Below are 27,578 nucleotides of genomic sequence, written 5' to 3' on the forward strand. Positions count from 1 at the left end.
AATGCAGCAATCCTCCAGCAAGTCCAGAAAAAAAATAAAATCATATTTAACACAATCTCAACTCTTGTCAACACATCTTTAAAGGGGAAAGTGCTGGCATACTGGCACTGTCATTGGAAAAGCAATTCAGATGCCCAGACTAATGCTCTCGGGATACAATTTAAATCTTACTATGGCAGCTGGTGAGATTTAAAGTCAATAATGAATTTGGAATTTAACAGAAGAGCTAGTGTTAGTAACGGTGACCATGACAAAAATAGTTGATTGAGTAAAAACCCATCTGATTCACTTGTGTGTCATTGTTACTTCCGCTGGTCTACTTGTGACTCCAATCCCACAAAAGGTCAAGCAAGTCACTCAACTCAAGAGAATTAAGGTTTGGACAACAAAAACTGATCTTGCCAGCAATATCCACATCCAGTGAAAGGATAAAAAAATAAATAATCTTGCAAGACCTTTCAAACTCATTTAACATGTCAACAATGCTATTTTCAAACCTGGTCAAGCTTGGAAAGCTGAATGAAGTTCGTAAGAAGTTGTTAATAGAATTCATGCCTACCTGGTAAGATTGCAAGCCAGATGCATACATTGTCTTATGTCAAGACAGTTTATTAACATCGCCAATCTTACACTTCTATTCCACAACCTGTGTTACAGCTAGTTATGGACTAGGATTTAAATTGTATCCCAAGAGCCATTAGTCCGGGCCTCTGAATTGCTTTTCCAATGACAGTGCCAGTATGCCAGCACTTTCCCCTTTAAAGATGTGTTGACAAGAGTTGAGATCGTGTTAAATGTGATTTTATTTTTTTTCTGGACTTGCTGGAGGATTGCTGCATTATGGTTTACTGTTTCACTGATTTAAAACTTTAAAAGCTTACCTTGAGCATTGGAGCCCTCCATTTCAGTCGCCAGCAGCAGGAAGAGCTGGAGCTTGGACTGGGGCTTGTTGGGCAAGGTGAGTCACTGATTTAAAACTTTAAGCCGCGGATGCACCTCGGAGAGCAGAGGAATCTGGGAAAGGAGGGACATTTCCCCCCCCCCAGCTATATAAGTGAGTGTTTCCTAAACCCGAGACCCTATCTTTGTCGGGCCTCCCACCCATCAACCTCCTCTAACCACATACACTAGAGATACATGAGGTAAGCTCTTTTATTTAACTTTCTGATTAGGGTACTAGCAGGGATGGCAGTGCAGGGAGAAGAATGTTCTCAAAACATTCTTAAGCAGGCAGCCCAGACCGTAACTTTGCTATTTGTTTCGGTAAGTGTACAGTGAATGTTACCCTGAGTAAGTTAGCTAAGTTGACTACCAGGTTTTAAAACAGACAAAAATTTATTCACAAAATTATGAAATGAAACACAAAGAACAGAATACAGAATACCCACAGAACTCAGTCTACCCAAACTAGACTTAATTATGCTGTTCAGAAAATACACAATAGTCCCAATAAACAAACTCCTTAAACACAGAATAAAAATGAAACAGAAGCTTACAAGTTGAAGTTGCAAGGGCAGAAGGAGAGAGAGAAGTTCCAGTCTCAACTGACTAGCTCCAGCAGCCTTTCTTCACACACACTGCTGCTGAACTGAACTAAAAAAACAAGATTTCAGCTTTCAGGAATGACCACTCCCCTTTCATTATGTAGGTTACTTCTAAAACATGAAAGCTGTGGCCTAAAGTCTCATCTGTTTATGCATAGACAAAAATGCCTCCCAATACCCTTTTCATCTCTGGACCAACCCAGCCAATTCAGTACCTGGGCTGTTTTTACAGCCTCTCTCAAATAAAATCACATATTTGGTAATCTTGAGAAGAAGGAACAGCTTTTAGAAAAAAAGGACCAGCTTTGTGACACCTCCCCCCCCCCCTTAAAAACAAATAACCAATATCCAAAGATGGCTTCACTTTTAAACCCCCCCCCCCAAAAAAAACTGGTTAGTACTCTAAAACACACACATAAACTACACTGACTGTACACATGCAAACGTGCACAACCACATTTAAATTCAGGCCATGGCACAACCACCACCGAGTGCCTCCGTATCTCATTCGAGTCTCAACAAGGCATCAGCAATCACATTTTTGCGACTGCTACATGCACAATTGTCAAATTGAATGGCTGCATCAAAAACCTCCATCTAAACAGTCTGGCATTACTGTCCTCGAATTTCAGCATAAGCTGACATTCCTGATGAAGGGCTTATGCCCGAAATATCAATTCTCCTAATCCTCAGATGCTGCCTGACCTGCTGTGCTTTTCCAACACCACACACTCAAATTCACTTTTAGCTAGGTTTACCACCAAGCCTGCCTTTCAAAGTTGATTGAACAAGTCCAATAAATGTGTATATGTTCCTTCCATGAGCAACATAAAAATTACCAGTTCATCAATATACACCACACAGTTGGGTAATCTGGCAATGACCTTTTTAGTTAGTCTCTGAAATGTGGCCGGAGCGTTTTTCATACTAAATGGCTTGACTTCAAACTGATATAGGTAAAAACTGATATACTCCATTTGATGTTACAAAAGCCAAAATTGCCTTTGCTCTTTCTGACAAAGTTACCTGCCAGTAGCCTTTGAGCAAGTCCAACTTAGAAAGGTAAGTTAGAACATAGAACATAGAAAACTACAGCGCAGTACAGGCCCTTTGGCCCTCGATGTTGCACCGATCCAAGCCCACCTAACCTACACTAGCCCACTATCCTCCATATGCCTATCCAATGCCCGTTTAAATGCCCATAAAGAGGGAGAGTCCACCACTGCTACTGGCAGGGCATTCCATGAACTCACGACTCGCTGAGTAAAGAATCTACCCCCAACATCTGTCCTATACCTACCACCCCTTAATTTAAAGCTATGCCCCCTCGTAATAGCTGACTCCATACGTGGAAAAAGGTTCTCATGGTCAACCCTATCTAAACCCCTAATCATCTTGTACACCTCTATCAAGTCACCCTTAAACCTTCTTTTCTCCAATGAAAACAGCCCCAAGTGCCTCAGCCTTTCCTCATACGATTTTCCTACCATCCTGGTAAACCTCCTCTGCACCCGTTCCAGTGCCTCCACATCCTTTCTATAGTATGGCGACCAAAACTGCACACAATACTCCAGATGCGGCCGCATCAGTATCTTATACAACTGCAACATGACCTCAGGACTCCGGAACTCAATTCCTCTACCAATAAAAGCCAGTACGCCATATGCTTTCTTCACCGCACTATTTACCTGGGTGGCAACTTTCAGAGATCTGTGTATATGGACACCAAGATCCCGCTGCTCATCCACACTACCAAGTATCCGACCATTAGCCCAGTACCCCATCTTTTTGTTACTCTTACCAAAGTGAATCACCTCACACTTACCTACATTGAACTCCATTTGCCACCTTTCTGCCCAGCTCTGCAACTTATCTATATCCCGCTGTAATCTGACACATCGTTCCTCACTGTCAACAACTCTACCGACTTTCATATCATCCGCAAACTTGCTCACCCAACCTTCTAGCCCCTTCTCCAGGTCATTTATAAAAAATGACAAACAGCAATGGTCCCAAAACAGATCCTTGCGGAACACCGCTAGTAACTGCACTCCAAGATGAACCTTTACCATCAACTACAACCCTCTGTCTTCTTCCAGTCAGCCAATTCCTAATCCAAACCTCCAACTCACCCTCAATGCCATACCTCCGTAATTTTTGCAGTAGCCTACCATGGGGAACCTTATCAAACGCCTTACTAAAATCCATATACACCACATCTACCGCTTTACCCTCGTCTACCTCCTTAGTCACCTTCTCAAAGAATTCAATAAGGTTTGTGAGGCATGACCTGCCCTTCACAAAACCATGCTGACTATCCTTGATCACATTATTCCCATCCAGATGTTCATAAATCCTATCCCTTACAATTCTCTCTAAGACTTTGCCCACAACAGAAGTGAGACTCACTGGCCTATAGTTACTAGGGTTATCCCTACTCCCCTTCTTGAACAAGGGAACCACATTTGCTATCCTCCAGTCTTCTGGCACTATGCCTGTAGACAACGAGGACATAAAAATCAAGGCCAATGGCTCTGCAATCTCCTCCCTTCTTCCCAGAGAATCCTAGGATAAATGCCATCAGGCCCAGGGGACCTATCTATTTTCACCCTTTCCAGAATTTCCAACACCTCTTCCCTACATACCTCAAAGCCATCCATTCTAATTACTTGTGACTCAGTATTCACATCGGCAACAATGTCCTGTTCCTGAGTGAATAATGACGAAAAGTATTCATTCAGTGTCTCCCCAATCTCTTCAGCCTCCGCACGCAACTTCCCACTACTATCCTTGACTGGACCTATTCCTACCCTCGTCACTATTTTATTCCTGACATACCTATAGAAAGCCTTTGGGTTTTCCCTAATCCTACCAACTAAGGACTTTTCATGTCCTCTCCTTGCTGCTCTTAGCTCTCTCTTCAGATCCTTCCTGGCTACCTTATAACTCTCAATCGCCCCAGTTGAACATTCACGCCTCATCTTTACATAGGCCGCCCTCTTCCATTTAACATGGGATTCCAATTCCTTATTAAACCACGGCTCCCTCACACGACCCTTTCCTCCCTGCCTGACAGGTACATACTTATCAAGGACACTCAATAGTTGCTCCTTGAACAAGCTCCACATATCAATTGCGCCCTTGCCTTGAAGCCTACTTTTCCAAGCCACGCATCCTAAGTCGTGCCTCACCGCATCATAATTTCCCTGCCCCCAGCTATAACTCTTGCCCTGCAGTGCACACTTATCCCTCTCCATCACTAGAGTAAAAGTCACCGAATTGTGGTCACTGTCCCCAAAGTACTCACCTACCTCCAATTCTAACACCTGGCCTGGTTCGTTACCCAGAACCAAATCCAGTATGGCCTCACCTCTTGTTGGCCTGTCTACATATTGTGTCAGGAAACCCTCCTGCACACATTGGACAAACACCGACCCATCTAACGAACTCGAGCTATAGCTTTCCCAGTCAATATCTGGAAAGTTAAAGCCCCCATAACAACTACCCTATTACTTGCACTCTTCTCCTGAATCATCCTCGCAATCCTTTCTTCTACGTCTCTAGGACTATTAGGAGGCCTGTAAAAAACTCCTAACAGGGTGACCTCACCTTTCCTATTCCTAACCTCAGCCCAAACTACCTCAGATGACGAGTCTTCATCCATCGTCCTTTCCACCGCTGTAATACTATCTTTGACAAGCAATGCCACACCTCCCCCTCTTTTACCCCCACCTGTGACCCTACTAAAACATTTAAACCCTGGAACCTGCAACAGCCAATCCTGTCCCTGTTCTACCCATGTCTCCGTAATAGCCACAACATCGAAATCCCAGGTACCAACCCACACTGCAAGTTCACCTACCTTATTTCGTATACTTCTTGCATTGAAGTATACACACTTCAAGCCACTTTCCTGTTTACAGGCACCCTCCTTTGAGATTGATGCCATGTTCCTAACCTCCCTACACTCCAGGTCCTGCACCCTAAAGCTACATCTAGGTTCCCATGCCCCTGCAGAGTTAGTTTAAACCCCCCCCAAGAGCACTAGCAAACCTCCTCCCAAGGATACTGGTGCCCCTCAGGTTCAGGTGAAGACCATCCTGTTTATAGAGGTCCCACCTTCCCCAGAAAGAACCCCAGTTATCCAGATACCGGAATCTCTCCCTCCTGCGCCATCCCTGCCACCACGCATTTAACTGTTCTCTCTCCCTATTCCTCAACTCTCTATCACGTGGCACGGGTAACAAACCAAAGACAACAACTCTGTTTGTTCTAACTCTGAGCTTCCAACCTAGCTCCCTGAAAGCATGCCTAACAACCTCAGCCCTCCTCCTACCTATGTCATTGGTGCCAATGTGGACCACGACTTTGGCTACTCCCCCTCCCCCTTTAAGAACCTGGAAAACATGATCAGAGATGTCACGTACCCTTGCACCTGGGAGGCAACATACCAAACGTGAGTCTCTCTCGCCCCCACAGAACCACCTATCTGTGCCCCGAACTATCAAGTCCCCAATAACTATTGCTCTGCTCTTCTCCACCCTTCCCTTCTGAGCAACGAGGACAGGCTCCGTGCCAGAGGCCTGAACCCCACTGCTTGCCCCAGTAAGTCGTCCCCCCCACAAGTATCCAAAACGGTATACTTGTTCTGGAGGGGAACGGCTGCAGGAGGTCCCTGCACTGGCTGCTTCCTCCCAGTCCCCCTCACTGTCACCCATCTGTCTGCAATCTTTGGAGTTACTACTTCCCTAAAGCTCCAATCTATGACCACCTCTGCCTCCCGAATGATCATAAGTTCATCCAACTCCAGCTCCAGTTCCCTAACACGGTCTTGGAGGAGCTGGAGATGGGTGCACTTCCTGCAAGTGTAATCAGCAGGGACAACCATGGCATCCCTCACCTCAAAACATGTTGCAAGAGGAACATTGCACTGCCTTCACTGCCATCCCTCTAAAAGTAACCTTTTAAAAAAAAACTAGGTCTAAAGAATAGAACAAGCAAAATGCAGCACTTACCTACTTACCACAACGGGTCTTATTATTTTTTTCTCTTCAAGTTGCTTGTCCCACCTTTTCAACACAGTCCTACAGAATTGGATGTTCACCAGTTTTTGTAACAGCATTGACTTGACGATAGCCCACACATAACTGTTGGGTATCATCTGGCTTTGGCACCATGACTATGGGTGAGTTCCAGTCACTGTCACTCACTTCGATTATGCCATCTTGAACCATGTGTTCTATCTCCTTCTGAACTTGTGCCAACTTTAGAGGGTTATGCCTTTAAGGATGTTGCTTAATCGGAACAGCATCTCCTAAATCTACATCATGTATAATTAGGTTAGTACTTCCCAGTTTATTCACACATATCTCCCCATATATAGTAGTAACTCCTTCAGGTTATTTCGATTTTCTTGTGAAAGGAAATTCAATAATTTATCCCAATTTTTGACAACTTCCTCATTGTCCAATTTAATTGGAGGAATGTCTGTGAACTTGGTTCTTCTTTCTATGTTGTAATCATTCACACCTTCTCCTTTTGCTTTCCTTCCCTGTCAAAATACCTTTTTGAGCATATTCACATGACACTCTGAGATTTCTTCCTGTCTGGAGTTCCTGTCAAGTAGTTCACCTCACTCCATTTCCTCTCAATTTGATAAGGTCCACTAAACCTTGCTTTTAAAGGTTCACGTACTACTGGAAGTAGTAACACCAGGAAGGAAGTAACACCAATACCTTATCCGCAATAGCAAAATTGTGAATTTTTGATTTCTTATCCGCTTCTTGTTTTATTGTATGCTGCAATACTTTTAAGTGCCGTCCAGCCAATTCCCCAGTTTTATTTAGTTGTTCTCTAAAATTTGACACATAGTCCAAATGGGTTGTCTCTGAATTCTGATTTATTAATTTCTCCTTAATCAATTTTAAAGGTCCTCTTACTTCATGCCCAAAAATTAATTCAAATGGAATGAATTTGATTGATTCATTTGGTGCATCTCTGATCGTAAAAAGCACAAACTGTACTCCCTTAGCCCAATCATCTGGATAGTCCTGACTATAAGCCCTCAACATGGTCTTTAGTGTTTGATGCCACCTTTCTAGTGCTCACTGCGATTCTGGATGGTATGTAGTAGATTTAAATTATTTTATTCCTAAGCAATCCATAACCTCCTTGAATAGTTTGGATGTGAGGTTTGACCCTTGATCTGACTTTATCTCTACTCGTAGTCCATATCTAGTAAAAAATATGAGTAATTCTTCTACAACCCTTTTAGCTGGGCTGTTGCATAATGGGATTGCCTCAGGAAATCTAGTTGATACATCCATTATTGTTAATAAATACTTATTCCCACTTTTTGAGGTAGGGGACCGATGCAATCAATCAAGACTCTTGTGAAAGGTTCCTCAAATGCTGGAATGGTTATTAAAAGTGCAGGTTTTATTACTGCCTGTGATTTTCTGATTAGCTAACATGTCATTACATGTCTGGCAAAATATCCTTGTGGAGTCCAGGCCAGTAAAAATGTCTTTGTATTTTATCATGTGTTTTCCTCACTCCTAAATCATCTCTTAGTGGTAGCTCATGCTCCACTCGCAGCACCTCCTTTCTATACCCTACTGGCAAAACAGTTTGATGAACTTCTGCCCATTTCTCATTTGCTTGACTGTGTGATGGTCTTCATTTCCTCATGAAGACATCATTTGTTAAGTAATAACACACAGGGATGCATTCATTCTCCTTCCATGTATATGCCTTTGATACAACTGCTTTAAATTCTCATCTTTCTGCTGTAACTCAATAAGCTTAGCAGAGCTAAAGATACTTGCATTTTTAACATTTGGCTCCTGCTCTGTCTCACTTATCTGATCAAAAAAAAAGTTTTTGATAAAGCTATTTCAGCTTCCTTGTCTGTGCCTTTTGATCTCTCCTGCTTCAGCTTGTGACTCTGCGCTCTTATCTAATCCACATGAATGCTCAAATTCTAAACAGGAACAGAAATTGCTCAAGGAACTCATCTGGTCTGGCAGCATCTGCAGAGACAAAGCAGAATTAATGTTTCAGGTCTGCCGACTGTTTTTAAGAACTCCTGGTAGGAAAAGGTGATACATATGCAGAAGACATGGAGGTAGGTGGGGTAAGGAATAAGTGACTAGGTGGAGATCTCCACCTATTCACTTGCTTACTCCTCTCTGTGTTCCCCTCCCCACTGCTGTCTTCAGAAAATGTACTGCCTTTTCATAGAAACCCTACAGCGTGCTAACAAGGCCCTTTGGCCCAACAAGTCCACACTGATCCTCCTAAGAGTAACCCATACAGACCATTCTCCTACCTTATTATCTTATATTTACCCCTGACTCATGCATCTAACCTACACATCCTGAACACTATGAGCAATTTAGCATGGCCAATTTACCTAAACTGCACATCTTTGGATTGTGGGAGGAAACCAGAGCACCCAGACGAAATTCACGCAGACACTGGGAGAACATACAAACTCCACACAAACAGTTGCTCGAGGCATCTATTAGCTACGATTAGTCCAAAAGAATGGCCACCAAATCAGAAATGTTAACTTTGCTTTCTCTCTAACAGATACTGCCAGACCCACTCAGTTTCTCCAGCAATTGCGGCTTTTGTTTCAGTTTCCAGCATCAGTAGTCCTTAGTTTTATTTTAGTCTAAAATTACACTTGTGCGAGATATCTAGTAGGATCAGGAAATAATCATCTTGAACAAGAATGAATCTGACCATCTCCCTTTGACATTCACTGGCATTACCATTGCTGAAAGCCTCACTATTCAGTATCATGGGGGTTACCATTAACTAGAAATTGAACTAATTCAACTGTATAAATACTGCAGATACAAGAACAATTCAGAAGCTAGGAAGTGAGAGGCATGGAACTCAACTCGCAACTCTCCAAAGTCTGCCCATGATTTACAAGGCATATGCCAGGAGACAGAAGGAATATTCATCTGCCCATCCTTAATTGTTGTTAAATGCTGGTTTAACTAGCAATCCCCACATCCCATTAATTAAACTTTTTAAAACTGTACATGCCACATGAAAGAGGATTTATCAGCTATGCTAACAATAATTAAATGTAAAGACATCAAACCTTTGTGCAACTTGGGTGGAAAGTTCATCAAGAATCTCTCCATTCACCTCTGCTGTATGTTTCCTCTCAATGGAATTGTGGGCAGCTTCAAGTTCTGAAAATATTCACGCAATCATGAGGATGTGTAATATTGGTAAAAGAATGAGTCAAAACATTATCTTCAACAGATAAAGTGCTGAAACAAAAACTACTGTTGTACAAAAACATGACTGCATCTATCCAGTCTGTGTGGATTGGTGAATGGGATGTTTTAAAATAAATGCAGTGGAATAAATTTAAGGATTTAGCCCTCTGAGAACAGAGTGATGTATGCTTAAAGACTAGTCTAAGAATTTTAACACAGACATTTCTATTCCTTTGTATGAAAAACATAAAAATGGAGAAATACATAGCCAGTGGTTGAGACCTTTCGCTGTATTCAAAAGGGATCTTTTGACAAATGATAGCGTCTCTACCCCTGGATAGGTTCAACTCCCACCTCCTCCAGAGATGTGTTACTACATCTCTGAACAGATTGATTAGAAAATATTTTATATCAGAGCAAAATATACCTAACCTTGCTTTGTACGGAACACGTATTTATTTGCTTTTATTCTTAAAAATATCAATTAAGTACACATGGACATATCTCCAAAAAAGTTGGAAGAATGACATAAGCTATAGTACAATTAAGGGATTTTCTTATATTGCAATTCTCAGATTACTGGCAAACTGTAGATAGCTTGCCGGGGCATAAACCTATCAATTTAAGAGATTCTTGAACTATCATAGGCCTCAATAGTAGAGTCCTTCTGGCCAGAAAGTTGTTAGAAAGCATAGTCTTCAGCAAGTGTTTGTTTTTGTTTTGCATCTTTACTGGGGTGGGGGGGGGGGGGGTGGAGAGGGTTGGAAATCATAGCAGACGGGGGTGGGTGGAGGCAATGGGAAGGGGGTGGCTTTTAGAGGCCAATGTCTTGCGATCTTCCATGTCATCTATTTCCTGCAAATGAAGGTTGTTCAATCAAGCTCCAAGAAAAGACACCCTGATTTTTCTAGCTTGCAGGGAAATCAGGGGATCTTGGCAGTGGCAAATTGAGATTAAATAGCTATTCATTGACAACCTAAAGGCCTTAACCACTGGAATGTTGAACGAGGCCCCAGAGGACCTTCTTGCCTAGAATTTAATCAGAGAGGTAATGAAAAGGGATATCTCACTAGAGCCAGTTACTTCCCCTTTTCATCACCTGAAGGGATGGGAAAATTCCACCTTTAGTCACATTAATACAATGACCGTATTATATTGTTACAGCTACAAATTTAATTCTATTAACAATATATAATATTGATTTTCATTTAATTTTTAGAACTTTTGCATTAGGACTCTGACTGGCATTCAGAGCTTATTATTGTTACCTTATGGCAACTGAGAATTAATGTAGTATCGCTTGGATGCCATCATGAGAAACATTCAAAGAAAGTTGAGCGCAAAGAATGGATCCAGCTTCTCTAAAGTTTAAGGCACATAAAATCCCTATGCAACTTTCAAAAGGTCACCTTTTCTGGTGTGCATTGTATGGTGATCTTAGGGTTAGTCCAAATAATGTATATTTATTAATAAACAAAATATTTTTCTCAACTTAAAATCTGTGAAAATGTTATAAAATTTGCATTACTAACATTGGAGAGGTAATAGTGGAACCAAGCAAGGAGAGCTCCTCTCAGCTAGGAGAGATATACACAAAGAAGGCAGTAGCTGAGCATGAAAACATCTGCTGAGAGCTCAAAAAAAAAACGAGCACCAATTTTCATATGCACAGCAGACACAGACGTTGCTACATTGGTTAAACACAGAAACTTGAATAGAAAGCGGAAAAGGTGAAGATGAACACAGATTTGAGAGACAACAAACACACAGGCAAGGACTTGAGAAGAAAGAAAATTTACAAATGGGTGGATGCTTTGCAAGGTCAGAGATTGAAGGTTTTCTTTTGAGGAATAGAGATGATGGCATTTGAAAGCAAGCAGCAAAGTACTTGAGGAGAGGGAACCATTTCAAATGTTATCAAGCATGGAGGTCAAGTAGTCAAGTGCAAAAAAGCAGTAGGCCTTGGTCTGGTAAACATGAGCTTGAAGAAGTCAAGAGGAGGAAATAGAAAGAAGGTGAAGAAATATGTAGTTTCAGAGCTAAGGCAGGTGGGAACTTGTTGAAGGTGTTTGTGCATGCTCTGGGGGAGGGAAGGGAACAGAATGCATTACAGGCTCATCATGTACAGCCCCTCGCAGATGAAGATGATTCTTCACTCTCAGTGTGAGACCAAAGGTGGATATACAGACTTATTCAGCTTCCCCAGGCTCTGTTTCACTTGGGGTAGGTGGTAATCATGGGAAGAGGTGGATCAGATGTTGGTGTGGCAGTACAGTCCTTTTGCTGTTTTTATCTGGCTTCCCCATTTTCCTGATGGCAAGTCTCGAGGTGCTCAATGCCTTCCTGGATACTCCTCCTCCACTTTAGATGGTTTTGGGCCAGTAATACCCAGGTGTCAGTGGGATTGCTGCACTTCGCCAGTGAGGCCTTGAAGGTATCATTTCCTCTTTCCACCTGGGGCTCACCAGGGAGCTGGGAGTAGAACACCTGATTTAGAGGGGTCTCATGTCGATCATGTGGATGTTGTGTCCAGCCCATTGTAGCCAATTGAGAGTGCTCAGTGCCTCGATGTTGGCCTGGTCAAGGACGTTGATGTTGGCGTGTCTTTCTTTCTAGCGGATTTGCAGGATCTTGTGCAGGCAACGCTGGTGGTACTGCTCCAGCGTCTTGAGGTGTCTGCTGTAGACAGTCCACCTCTCACAGCCATGTTGGAGGGTGGGAACTACTACAGCTGTGTATCCACGATCTTGGTGTCAGATCTGATGTTGGTGTCCTCGATCATAGCTATGATCAGAAAATCATAGGTAAAGACAGAATCAGTGATGCATGAATCCCACTATGGTGGTGATGTGGGTGGAGGAGGTGGCATAGTAGCAATGTCACTATTCATCAAATTTTAAAATTAGTTGCACAGTAAACACTATTCAAGAAAATTACTCTTTCTCATGAGTTAAATGAGAGAGAGAAGATAGAAGAGATAATTCATTGATAACCCTTAAAGGAATTTCATTGTTGGGCAGAATGTCAAAAGCATGGATGTTTTCCATCAATTCACTTTCAGAAATGTAAAGAAACTAATTGTATTTCAATAGTCTCTCATCACATCTACAAGAAATATGTCTAATGCTTCATATACAATGAATGGAGGTGGAATTTCTGTATTAGAAATCAAGGTGCAACTTATGCTTGAAATTGAATGAGTTTTCACAAGTGAAGTTACACTTCAAACTTCTGTTCAAACCAATTTGCATAATAGTTTCATGACATAATAGTTTCCATCAACCAGCACAATAAATAGAAAATAATTGCTTATTTTTTCCCTTGCATTAAAAGTATTCCAAGGTGCATTTAATAATTGCTAAGCAGGTCCAGTTTTATAAATACAGCTAAAAATGGATTTGTCACAAACAAAACCTTTCTAACAAATGTTCAACTCTCCACCTGTAAGGTAACTTGATATGTTAGAATAAAAATTACTTGAAAAAGCTATACCAAACCAGCATACGCGAGTTAATTAAATCATACTGCCCCAGTTCTCTTTTTAATACATCTTCTCCAGTGCCTTTGCATCCATGTTTAATTTTGAACAATCACGATGGGTACAATTGGTGAAAGTTTACCAGGCCCATTACTTCAGTCTCAGCATGTGTCCTGTTTTATGGGTAGGGCTGTTTTGTAATGCAATGCGTGGAATCTTATGGAAATGAGCAACACAAACAATAGCAGAATTGAATGAGAAATGCACCTAGGCTGATCTCGATGTAGCGATCATCTCACTCAGTCTGTCTTTTACGCTTTTCATGTGTGGCATAGCAAGATTTTCACAAAGCAGTGGTGAGTTGCTAACTGATGGGTGATTAACCTCCCTGTTGGTTGCCCAACTCACCTCATGAATATTCTGCTACAGATCCTACCAAAATGAGCCAAACTAACCATTGGGAAAATCCAACAAGGAAACCAGAGCAGGTAACGAGTAGATTCAGCACATCACTTCCTCCAAACAACTTGCATGGTGCCCATAACCAGTTTTCTCCTGGTAACACAGACTTGTCTACCAGGCTGCATCAGCTGCAGTTACCATACAGGGTCAGGCATCCAGCCCAGACTTGGACCAAGCTGCTCACTTGCTGTCTTAATGAGCATTCATCTGACACCTATTGGTATGCCTGCATGTTTTTGCCGTCCAGTACCAGTTGGTGCAGTCAGCACCATATGTGAACCATGTGACAGCAGCCTATAGGTCGAACATATGTATCAAACAGCAAGCCATGTCCCAAAGCCCTTGTGAAGTTCATAGTAGCGGCTGTCAGTCAGGGGCCCGATATGATTAGTCAAGCAGGCTCCAATACCAGTCCTGGACTCTGACCACAGTCAGTCATACTGTCAATGCAGTTCACACATCGGGGTCAGTGCCTCTACACCCAGGTGAGTGGGTAACAGTCAGTCCTTTGTCTCCACTGAGGCCGATCAAGTTGCTTGAGGAGATGAGGCACAATAATCCAGTGGAAAGGGTAGGTGAGGGAGAAGGATAGACAGGAGAGAAAAAAAAGAGGAGAGCCAGTAAATATGGGAGGGTGGTGGATGGAGAGACAGAAGAGAGAGATATGACACTTGTACATGCATGTGGCTGGCTTGGGTTGGGACTCGAGGATGTGCTAAACCTTGTGGAGGTTCGGGCATCTAGGAAGGGGATGGTAATGTTTGGGCACTGACTAGCATATTCAGGCTGAAGCTGTAGGACACCAGCAGTAGACCCCTTGCTGTCACCTTATGTAGCAAATGGGAAGTGCATACTGGGGAAGCAAAAGCCACCACTACATTCACTGTGGACAGTGAGTGTACCAAAGTGTGGAGGACTGGACTGTAGCAACCACCGGTCACTGGGTTTTCACAGGGAGGAACATGCACTACTCACAACACAGTCATGCTGGATGCCTACTCAATGGCTGTCCTGTGGCATTGACTGCGTGCGTGTTGTACCTCCCTGACAGTGACTATTGGAGATTTCAACAAGATCTAACTTCCTGCGCCCACAGCCACCTAAACAATAGGAAATGTTGGACAAGAGGCCGAATGTAGCGGAATGACTCAATGCCATACATACGCATTACTCCCATGGTCTAACATAATGATTTAGGCACTTAGTGAACACCCCTGTCTTTTAATATTGTCCAAGAAGAAGTGATGCTGGATGATGCAATGAAGCATCTGGACCCTACACAGAGACATGAACAACCACATGAATGGTGAAAACGAAACATGTGTAATGCACCCGTGAATTCGTTATAAAAGTGTGGCTTATGCCACTGACATGCTCTCAGCATATTTTTCTCTTCCTTTCCCTCCTGCTGCATTTCAGTCAGCTCCCCAGTTGTGTATATGGGTGGAGGTAGTTTACTCGGTGGTGACATTAACGTCTTTAACGTCCAAAGGTCGAAGCAGGACAGGCAGGGTGGATGTGGACATCTCAGCCATCTTTGCAGTGTCCTGATTGGAAAGTATAGAGGAGCCACAGTACAGGTTCCAGCATCTGCAGTAATTTGCTCCTACATTAAGTTTGAAGTTAGCCTGCTTCCAATCAGAATTGGAAGAAAGACCAGAGACTCTGTCAACTTGCACCCTAAGCTGAACCAGAACACAAGATCAGTAGTACTCCTGCATAGTTGCTACCCTATTTTCATTGGTATTATTTATACTCTAAGGAAAGCTTCCGGAGTTACTAAAATGTTCTCCTGTTCCATTATTGGTTAAAGTTTCAAATAAAGAAATTAACATTGTGACTTGAGTTTAAATTATAAGACTTCAAATTTAAAACAGTGAAACTTAAAAGGCCAATTTGTTTTCATTAAGGTTGTGTTCCCTTTGGTCTATTCAAATAGCAAGATATTTGACATTTGGATCAATGACCTTATTTACCAGTTCAGAAGTCACATGACACCAGGTTATAGTCCAACAGATTTGTTTGAAATCAAGCTTTTGGAATGCTGCTCCTTCGTCTGGTTATCAGTTCACCATTTACTTTCAGTTCTAAAGCAGACAGTAGCAGCCGATGCTGAAACATTAGTACTTACCCGCTTCGGCATCCGACTCATCTGCAAATAAAAAACATTATACACTACAGTGAGATGTTTGAATCACCGGTTAGACTTTCAATTTCAAATCCAAAAACAAAATTACAGCTAAATTATTGAAAAGCCATACTTTAAATAATGTATGAGTTTTAAAAGCACCCAGAAGGACAATTGTCACATCAAATTGTGAATGATTTATAGATTTTGGGGTATCTGACAGCATTCTGTATAGAATTAAAAACATTGACCGTTTTCTCAAATGTAAAAGAACCCACAAAAATGATTTCCATTTTCCTGCCAAATGTGGAGAAGATCACCACGGCTCATCAAAATGTGATGCACTTTAGTTTTATGCACATTACCTGCTTCTATCACTGCCATATCCAAGAGCTAAGAAAGTGAGGACTGTAGATGCTGGAGATCAGAGTCAAAGAATGTGGTGCTGCTGGTTCCCCAGCTTTTCCTCTGCTATATCAATGACCGTATCGGTGCTACCTTGTCCTCCCACGAGGGGATTGAGCAGTTCATCAATTTCACAAACACCTTCCACTCCTACCTAGAGTTCACCTGGACCATCTCAGATGCCTCCCTCTGCTTCCTGGACCTCTTCATCTCCATTTCCTGCGACTGACTCAACACAGACATCCACTACAAACCCACCAACTCCCACAGCTACTTGGACTACACCTCCTCCCACCAAGCCTCCTGTGAAAAAAACTATCCCTCATTGCCAATTCCTCCGCCTCAACTGCTCCCAGGAGGACCAATTCCAGCATAGAATGTCAAAGATGGCCTCCTTCTCAAAAGGTCGCAATTTCCCCTCCCATGTGGTCGACGATGCCCTCAGCACATCTCCTCCACTTCTCGCACCTCCGCCCTTGAACCCCACCCCTGGTCCTCACCTTTCACTCCTCCAAGTTCCAGATACAACGCATCATCCTCCGCCATTACCACAACTGACAAACAGACCCCACCACCAGAGATATACTTCCCTCCCCACCTTTATCTGCATTTCAGAAAGACCATTCCCTCCACGAGTCCCACACCCCCGACCAATTCACCTTCCCCTGCCTTCGCAAGAAGTGCAAAACCTGCGCCCACACCTCCCCCATCACCTCCAAGGCCCCAAAGATCCTTTCACATCCAACTGAAATTTACCTGTATTTCCACACACGCCATCTACTGCATCCATTGCACCCAATGTGGTCTCCTCTACATTGGGGAGACGGTGCCAACTTGCAGATCATTTCAGAGAACATCTCTGGGACACCCGCAATGACAACCTCGCCACCCTGTGGCTGAAGACTAATTCCACCTCCCATTCCACCAAAGACATGCAGATCCTGGGGTTCCTTCATCGCCAAACCCTAACCACCCAACGCCTGGAAGAAAAATGCCTCATTTTCCACCTTGGGACCCTCCAACCACACAGGATCAATGTGGATTTCACCAGTTTCCCCATTTCCCTCTCCGCCCACCTTATCCCAGTCCCAACCTTCCAACTCAGCATCACCCTTTTGAATGATCCTACCTGTCTATCTTCCTTCCCACCTATCTGCTCTACCCTCCTCTCCGATGTATCACTTTCACCCCCACTTTCATCGACCAGTCACATTCCCAACTGCTTTCCCCCCCCCCCCCCTCCAGTCCCATCTCTTCCCAATTATCTCTCAGCTCCCTTGAACCCCGTGGCCCACAAGCCTCATTCCTGATGAAGGGTTTATGCCTGAAACATCGATTCACCTGCTGCCTGACCAGTTGTACTTGTCCAGCACCACGCTCTTCAACTCTGCCGTATCCAAGAGACTGAAAACAAAGGCTGCAATCTTCTGTGTAAGACTTCTTCAAAAAAATGTTTGTTCTACTCTCATGTAAGGCAATTCATTATTTAAAAAAGACAATGCACATACAGTAAACAACTCCATTTTAGATGGGGGTCTTCATATGGTGCACATTTGTTGATGGCCGAAGAGGTAGCATTTGCCAGAAGTATCACACATGAAGCTATGAAGTGTCGCTATTTTGGCTCTGTGTCGGAGTCTGTTCCCAATTTGCTATAGCATCAGTCATTGTGGGGGTGCATGCCAACCCTTAGGAGATGTCACCATTTCATTCAGTGGTCAACTGCTGACTTCCAGCCACAATAATCGATACCACACCTGAAAGCATCTAAAATAAATCTTTGGGCATTCTACTGAATCTCTAGCTCCAAACACGAACTATGGGATATGGGCCAAGTGCTGGCAAATGGGACTAGATTAGGTTAGAATATCTGGTCAGCATGGGCAAGTTGGACCGAAGGGTCTGTTTCCGTGCTGTACATCTCTATGACTCTATGACTTAACAGGAAGTCTTTGGTATGCAATTGTCTTTCATCTTGCAGAAGTATCCAAGCCAATTAAACTGCCTGTCTTAATTAATGCCAGGCTACTTGGGAGCACTGCCTTTGAAAGAATTGCTACACTCTCAATTTTATCCTGCCAGGATATCGCCATAATATACAACAGACAGCAAAGGTGAAACCTCTTTTCTTAAATAAATCATCTAGTTTGCACACTGTCATGGCAAGGTGCTGAGAAGACAGGATCAAGCTGAAAGTTTATAAGGCCCATGAGTCAGCAATAACCATTCCCAATAAAAAAAAACAATCTAACTGCTGCTTGATATTCCCTGTGCAAACTATTCCAGTACAATTACAATATTGGCAGCTACCCAACAATGTGGAAAATTGTCTAGATATAGCCTGTACACAAAACAGGACAAGTCTCACCCAGCTAATATCACCCATCAGTGTACTCTTGATCATCAGTAAAATGATGGAAGGTGACATCAACAGTGCTATCAAGCAGCATCTGCCTCAACAATAACCAAACCAGTGTTGCCAAATTTGGGTTCCGCCATCTAGCTGCTAACTTTATTACAGCCTTGATTCAAACACTGATAAAAAGCTGAATTTCAGAGGTTAGATGAGAGTGGCAGCCTTGACATTGAGGCTGCATTCAAACAAATGTGGCATCAAGGAACCTTAGCAAAACTTGATTCAGAGGAAATCGGGACAAACTCTCTGTTGGTTGGAGTCAATTCTGGTACATAGAAAGATGGTCATGATTGTTGGATGTCAGTCATCTAAGCTCCAGGACATCGCTGCAAGTGTTCTTTAGGGTAGGTACAGAGGCCCAACTACCTTCAGCTGCTTCATCAAGTACGTTTCCCCCATTATAAGGTCAGGAGTGGAGATGTTTGCTGATAAATGCACAATGTTCAGCACCAATCACAGTTCCTCAGATGCGAGATAATGTGGACAATATTCAGGCTTCGGTTGACAAATGGTAAGTAACAGCCATGCCACACAAAAGCTATTCAATAACCACCTCCAGTAAGAAACAATCTAACCATCTCCCCATGACATTCAATGGGGTTACCATCATTGAATCACCCACTATCAATATCCTGGGAGAGGTTACCATTGACCAAAAACTCAACTAGACTTGACAACAGCTACAAGAGCAGGTCAAAGGACAGGAATACTGTAGCAAATAATTCACCTCCTGACTCCCAAGAGCCTGTCCACCATCTACAAGGCACAAGTCAGGACTGTGATAGAATATTTCCCACTTGCCTGAATGGGTTCAGCTCCAACAACATTCAAGAAGCTTTACACCATCCAAGATAAAGCAGCCTTCTTGACTGGCACCACATGTCAAGATCCTCTCCTTCCACCACTCAGTGCACACTGCTACTACTATGACAACATGCACTGCAAAAATTTACCAAAAGATCCTTACAGAGCAATAGAACTGCAATTCTTTGCCCCATGATCATGGTTACAACTGTTACTAAGAACAAAATGTTTTGAAACATACTTGATACAATGAGTCAAGACATTGTGGCAGTAGCAACTTTTTGAGCATTTGATTAATACATGACAGCCACAATGTGGGTAGAGGAGCAGACATGTTGCCGAAGTTTTTTGTCTTGGACAATTTACACTATAGCAGAAAACATTTGTTTGGCAAGTTAATTCAAATTGACAGAGGCGTTGGTAAATAGAAAGCAACAGGCAACTATAATCTCCCCCACCGTCCAGTTATCTCAAAATAAATATAAGATTTAAATATATTCCTTCTCTTTGTTGAAAATGGGGTCCCTGCAAATGGATGCTGTGTCTGGCAAGTGTAAATAAGTTACATTACAAGTCAGGCTGATCATCTTAATTGGTAGATATTGTAGCCATTGGCACATTCAGGATTGTTCAGCAAGTGTTGCTCAATCGTTGAATTGTGCATGCATGTCATGAGATCAAATTCAAGGCTGCCCTGCCAGAGTGCCCAAAACATGGTGACCACTGTGGTCTCAGAATTTGTGATACACAATTTAGAAACCCATAATTCATATGGAGAGAAGTCAATGTTTTTATAAATACAGGATTTTTATTTTGCTGTTCATACTAACATACATGTTGACGACATACATATCAAACTGTTTATTTTAATCAGGTTGCAACCTCTGCTAAAATATCCAAAGAACTAACATCATGAAAATCAAAACTTTAGTAGTGAGAAAATTAAACATTCATGGAGTAAATTTCCAAAACATAATTTGGAGACCAAATTTTGTATTTTAGCCTCATTTAAGTTGACAACAATATATCGAGAACAGTAGAAATAAGAAATTACCATTCACTAGGTTGCTTATTTTATCTATAACGTAGTGGTATTGCAAAATTATACACTAGTATCTAGGTGTTGATTGCTACTTGTATAATCTAGTTAGAGGTCAATCTATCCAATTAACCTTACCTAACTGGTTTATAATGGTGTCTTTCTCAGGGTTTTGCTCTAACACTTCTTGCTGACTAACTGATGTTTTAGATTCTCTTTCTTCCTCTGACAGGTCGTGGCAGAAAAAATAAATTAGTGTTACAAGTTGTTGAAAAAAATCATTGATTGATCTTAACACTTAAAAAAGTCATTGCCTAATTATCAAAACATTTTGTTCGGCAAAGGTTGGGCAAACACAGTACATGGCAGGGCATGCAACTAAAATAAAATGGTTAATGCTAGATTTAAAAGAACTATTTTCTCCTTTATGGAGTTTGCAATTATGCAAAGTTGGCACACACACCTCAAGTAGTAAGTTTTCAATTTTAGCCAGGCTTTCCAGGGAAAACACTCCTGCCCCGGAATGGAACATTTCAGTTATGCAAGCAAACTCCTAAAAATGTATTCAATGGCTTAGGCTTAAGCGAAGTAGCAGTAAGCTTTCTTAACCTCGCGATCAAAATGCAGCATGTGCCTTAGGATACAGTATGCTCAATGTACAAGCGCAAAAATATATAGATTGAGAACACTAAGCTTTGCACAGCAGTATGATCACCTTTGTAAAGTGGAAGGCATAATCCAGAGTTCACAGCTGAGAAAGGTGTTGAATTCTCGAGGATGCTGTATGCACTTGACAAAGTGTCACAAATAGGCCATAAGACCATATGAAATAGGAACAAGTGCAGGCTTTTTGGCCCCTTCAGACATTCAGTAGGATCATGACTGATCTGACACTCCTCAAGTCCACTTTCCTTCGCTTTCCCCATAATGCTTGATCAGTAGGAGAACCAAAGGTTATCATTGGAGCATTACGTATACACAAGGAGTCTGCCTATATTCTGTGAGATCTAACCTTGCCAACTAGTCTCCCTTGAGGAACTTTGTTGAATGCCTTACTGAAGTCCATATAGATCATGTCTACCACTCTGCCCTCATCAATCCTCTTTGTTACTTCTTCACAAAAACTCAATCAAGTTTGTGAGACATGATTTCCCACGCACAAAGCCATGCTGACTATACCTAATCAGTCCTTGCCTTTCCAAATACATGTAAATCCTGTCCCTCAGAAGTCTCTCCAACAACCTGCCACCACTGACGTCAGGCTCACCGGTCTATAGTTTCCTGGCTTGTCCTTACCACCTTTCTTAAACAGTGGCACCACATTAGCCAACCTCTGGTCTTCCAGCACCTCACCGGTGACTATCGATGATACAAATATCTCACCAAGGGGCCCAGCAATCTCTTCCCTAGCCTCCCACAGAGGTCTATGGTACATTTGATCAGGTCCTGGGGTTTTATCCACTTTTATGCATTTCAAGACATCCAGCACTTCCTCCTCTGTAATATCGACATTTTTCAAGATGTCACCATTTATTTCCCCACATTCTATATCTTCCATGTCTTTCTCCACAGTAAACACTGATGCAAAAGACTCATGTAGTATCACCCCATCTCCTGCGGCTCCACACCCAGGCAGCCTTGCTGATCTTTGAGGAGCCCTATTCTCTCCATAGTTACCCTTTTGTCCTTAATGCGTTTATAAAATTCCTTTGGATTCTCCTTAATCCTATTTGTCAAAGCTATCTCATGTCCCATTTTTGCCCTCCTGATTTCCCTCTTAAGTATACTCCTACCGCCTTTATAGTCTAAGGATTCATTCAATCTGTCCTGTCTATACCTGACATATGCTTCCTTCTTTTACTTAACCAAAAACTCAATTTCTCTAGTCATCCAACAATCCCTACACCTATTAGCCTTTCCTTTCACTCTAACAAGAATATACTTTCTCTGAACTCTCGTTATCTCATTTCTGAAGGCTTCCCATTTTCCAGCCGTCCCCTTACCTGCGAACATCTGCCCCCAATCAGCATTTGAAAGTTCTTGCCTAATACCATCAAAATTAGCCTTTCTCCAATTTAGAACTTCAACTGTTGGACCCAATCTATTCTTTTCCATCACTATATCAAAACCAATAGAATCATGGTTGCTGGCTCCAAAGTGCTCCCCCAATGACACCTCAGTCACCTGCCCTACCTTATTTTCCAAGAGTAGGTCAAATTTTGCACGTTATTAAGTACATCCACACACTGACTCAGAAAATTTTCTTGTCCACATTTAACAAATTCCTATCCATCTAAACCCTTAACACTATGGTAGTTCCAGTCTATGGTTGGAAAGTTAAACTCCCTTACCATAACACCTTATTATTCTTACAGATAACTGAAATCTCATTACAAATTTGTTTCTGAATTTCCCGCTGATTATTATGGGGTCTATAATACAATCGATCATCCTTTTCTTATTTCTCAGTTCCACCCAAATAGCTTCCCTGGATGTATTCCCAGGAATATCCTACCTAAGTACAGCAGTAATGCTAGTCCCTCTCCACTTTGAGAACATTCTGCACCCTCGCTGAGATATTCTTGAATCTGGCACCAGGGATGCAACACGTCATTCTAATTTTTCACTGCTGGCTGCAGAAACGTCTGTCTATTTCTCTCAACTGTTTGTACCCCTCTCAACCTGTCTTTTAGCCTATTTTTATGTCATCTGCAAATCTGGCTACAATATATTTGCTTCTTTTCTCCACGGCATTAATGTGTATTGTAAACAGGTGCAGTCCCAGCACAGATCTGTGTCAAATTCCACTGGTCACAGGTCTCCACCCTGAAAAAGAATTCTTCATAACCACTCACCGTTTCCTGCCCATTTGCCAATTCTCTATCCATGCCAACATACTACCTCCAATACTGTGGGCTCATATCACATAACCTTTTGTGAGGTACCTTCTGGAAGTCCAAATATAACACAAGCTTCCATTTGTCACACTTGAAGCAGGTAACAGTGTGTTTTGGATCTCAGAACAAAACAAAACTTCACCAAATCTACAAGGTGAATCAAAATCCAGCATAAACCCAGTGAAGAACTGAGACACACATAGACCATAAAGCTGTATTGGTAGATACAAGCTGACATGGCAGAGATGAAGAAACAACTGGCTTCAGTGTCCTCCTCCAACCCTGTTATCCCCCATTCTCCCCCACCACAAGATTGGAACTGAGGAGAAAACTAGCCAGAGAATCCTACTATGATTAAGCCACTCTCGACATTAGTGGAGGGCAGAATTGGCCTCAACTAAGATGATGCTCAATTGCTTCTTTCCATTCACTATTTACATTTTCACTTTAAGCATGAAAACTTGGATAAGGTCATAGAGATGTGCAGCATGGAAACAGACCCTTCGGTCCAACTCATCCATGCCGACCAGATATATCCCAACCCAATCTAGTCCCAACTGCCAGCATCCAGCCCATATCCCTTCAAACCCTTCCTATTCATGTACCTATCCAGATAACTTTTAAATGTTACAATTATACCAGCCTCCACCACTTCCTCTGGCAGCTCATTTCATTCATGCACCATGCTCTGCATAAAAACGTTGCCCATTAGGTCTCTTTTATATATTTCCCCTCTCACCCTAAACCTATCTCCTCTAGTTCTGGACTCCCCCACTCCAGGGAAAAGACCTTGTCTATTTATCCTAACTACACCTCATGATTTTATAAACCTCTTATAAAAGGTCATCCCTCAGCCTCCTTTGATGCTCCAGGGAAAGCAACCCCAACCTATTCAACCTCTCCCTATAGCCCAACTCCTTAAACCCTGGCAACATCCTTGTAAATTTTTTCTGAACCTCTCCAAATTTCACAACATCCTTCTGATAAAAACATCCCCTCCCCAAAGAATTGTAATAACTTAGGTTAACACTATTTCCCCATCGCAAAACCACACTGACTTTGCCCAACTGCATTAAGATTTTCTAACTGCCCTGCAAAAGCATCCACTGAGGTTGATAGATATAACTGGCAGTTAATAGATTCTAATAGATTTTCCTTATGACAGATGTTCGGCTGTCTAATTCCTCCTTTCTCAAACTGCATGTTCACTATTTTCCAATCTGATGGGACCTTTCCAGAAGCTAGATCATTTTAGAAAATTAAAACTAATGCATCTGCTGTTTAACAACCACTTCTTTCAAGACCCTAGAATTAAGTCTATCAGGACCAGGAGATTTATGAGCATTTAGATTTAATAATACTTTCAGTAACTTTTCCCTACTTCTTTCTTTTTACCTCTTGATGTACCATTATTTTTGCAAGTTATCTGTCTTTACAGTGCACACACATTGACTGTTTCTTCATTTACCATTAATTTTCCAGACTTTCTTTCTGGATGACCAATGCTCATTTTAGGTACTCTTTCAGTTAAAGATAGAGTTACAAATCAATGTTTTGTTTGGTTGAACTGCATTTTGAAAAAAGGAACTTATTAGCATAGAATGAATTTATGAGTAAACATACTTGTTTAAATCTTCCCCCTTCATTTCACACATCCGCTCTCCAGAGCTCTCAGTCAAACAGCTTATAGAGTGCACACATATCTTTGCTATTATATCTTTCAGTAACCCGCAATTCTCCTTTTAAAGCAGAAAGTGTGTTCGCTAAAACAGTTTCAATAAAGACACCAAATTATATTCAAAGGTGACCATTTTGAAAAGTAGCATGACAACACTGGCATCATCTTATAAATTTGGTATACCCAAAGGCACCAAGGGATGTGTTCATATAGTCAACTCATCGATATCAGCCCAGTAGCCTGGCAGAAATAAAGCAAAGGGAGGGGAAGACATATGCACATCCACTGTGGCATACTTCTCAATGTTTGTTTCAGCCACAGATTGGTATGGTCTTGCCTAGATAAACACCTTCAAACATTGTCAAGTGGAAAGATGTGCAATGTAATATTGAAAACCACCCCACTAGCTCTTACCATTATGAACTTCTATGTCCATATGTATAATGGAAAACATCAATGTAAATGAGTCACAGAATAACGTTCACATCCCACAGGAAGTGCTATTACAGCTCCTCAGTTTTGCTTTTCCCAAAACTCTTAAGCCTAAGTTGCAAGGAAACATTTCTTGCTTCAAATAACAAAAATGTTTTGGCAAGTTTTAATTATAAAGTTATTTAAATCAAAGTGCTATTAAAATAAAAGACTGACTGCAGGATTTCAACATGGATATTAAATTATGCCTGTATGCCCCAGTCCAATAATCTACCACCCTCTAACTGCACTTCATTTTAATAGCTGATCTAGAGTTTAATTGACAACATCACTGAACATTAACATTTAAAACTTTTGTGTTGAAGTTTTCAGAGACCACTGAACAGAAAATGAAATATAATATATTCACTACTGATTATGAAAATGTGTACATTCAGGTCACAAACTGTTATGGACCAGGCCAGACCCCCTCAAAACATTTCAAGCAAGTAGTCCAGAGCCTAACTTTGTTTTAAGCAGGTGTAACACAGATATTCCAGGAGGGATACAGCTGGTCAAACCACTTTGTTTTACACAAAACAGAATTTATTTACAAGATTACCAAATGAAACACAAACAAAAAAGAACAGAATACCCTAACATATCTGAAAACCCAACAGATTAGACCAACTTATGATGCTATTCCCTATACTTAAAACAATCTCCAAAAACACCCCTTGGCACAAAATCAAACACAGGGTCTTACAAGAAAGAAGTCAGAAAGAGAAGAGGATTAGCATGGACCTGCTTCTTTGGATCCAGCATCAATCGTGCCTGACTCCTTTAACTGAATAGCCAGGCCAAACCAAACCAGTGAAAAGTTGAGCTGGGAGAACTGGCCACTCATCTTTCATTGTACAAGTGTTTTTTTTTTGACTTGGAAGACTTTTTACCAAGGCAGTATCTGTTAGCTATAATCAAACAGGCGCTAAAACCCTTCAAAATTAATGCTTTTTCAGAGTCTGTGTCTTTTACAACCTCTCTGAAAAAAAATGCCAAGGATATCATAACTGTGTTAAAGGAACAGCATCATCACACAAACAAATCATGTATCATCACATTCTTAATAATATAACTTGAAAAGATTTTCAAATTATTCCAAGCTTCCATGATTTGAAACCAGCATGTTCAAGGAGACATTGAATAAAGCAGAGTTAAAAACAGTAGGCCACTACAATTTATGTAGTTCCAGTATATAAACACAAATTTAATCTCTCCCAAAATCAGTTTTAATATCCATGCCTGTTACAATAAACACTTTTTTAATAAGAGAAGCTACTTGAAATGTACTGTTCCAACTCTCATTTTCAGCAAAATAAGATAAGAGAGGCCGCTCAACCCATTTCATCAAGCATTATCCACTTTCATGAAGGATTTCAGATATTTTGCTTCCTCTAGTCCTACTCAAAGACTGAATAGGTGACTGATTACTTGCATGAAACATCCGTATTCCAGTGAATTGTCAAATGTGGAATGTATTTTCTTTCTCAAGGTGAGAGGTTGTTTAGTATAAAAGTTAGTACCTTCAATTCCTGATTTTGGTTTTCGTCTTTGGCCTTTTGCTGATGAAGGTCTGGGTATCCTCACTGGGTTCTCAGCCTTCAAAATAAAAAGCACCTATAAACTCACAAACACTGCAGAAAACGTTAATCATACAAGTAGTGCTGCCATCAATTATTTATTGCAAGTCAAATTCTGGACACTTACAATACATATCAGTGATGAAAAATTATTCGAAGACACATTTGAATCAACGGTATAACATCTAAGGTCAGTTTCTAAATCAGTCTTGTGTGTGGAATATTAATCATGCCACAATGATTAAAATATATAGGTGATTAAGTTAAGTTTCGCAATTTTGTTTTGGTGCTCTGCATCCTAACACTCAAAAACGAAATCTGAGATGGTCGTGCACACTTCTGACAGGATGTATGCAGGATGCCACCCAGAAAGGTGTGGATTAGGGAGTGGACATTGTCATGAAGATTGAAGACATTGGTTTTGGATTTCCTA

At 41.6% G+C, this 27,578-nt stretch overlaps 1 protein-coding gene across 1 annotated transcript in view; it reads right to left on the reverse strand.

Moving 5' to 3' along the window:
* traf3ip1 (TNF receptor-associated factor 3 interacting protein 1) overlaps positions 1 to 27,578 on the reverse strand; it is a 174,530-nt gene that overhangs the window by 71,628 nt on the left and 75,324 nt on the right. Inside the window, exons 7-9 of the mRNA XM_072578390.1 lie at positions 27,089 to 27,164; positions 15,859 to 15,879; positions 9,664 to 9,757 (exon numbers count right to left, since the gene is read on the reverse strand). Coding sequence (XP_072434491.1) covers positions 9,664 to 9,757; positions 15,859 to 15,879; positions 27,089 to 27,164 — 191 coding nt within the window. The remainder of the gene's footprint in view (positions 1 to 9,663; positions 9,758 to 15,858; positions 15,880 to 27,088; positions 27,165 to 27,578) is intronic.

The sequence above is a fragment of the Chiloscyllium punctatum genome, chromosome 10 (genome assembly GCF_047496795.1).
Source record: "Chiloscyllium punctatum isolate Juve2018m chromosome 10, sChiPun1.3, whole genome shotgun sequence".
NCBI classification, from domain to species: Eukaryota; Metazoa; Chordata; class Chondrichthyes; order Orectolobiformes; family Hemiscylliidae; genus Chiloscyllium; species Chiloscyllium punctatum.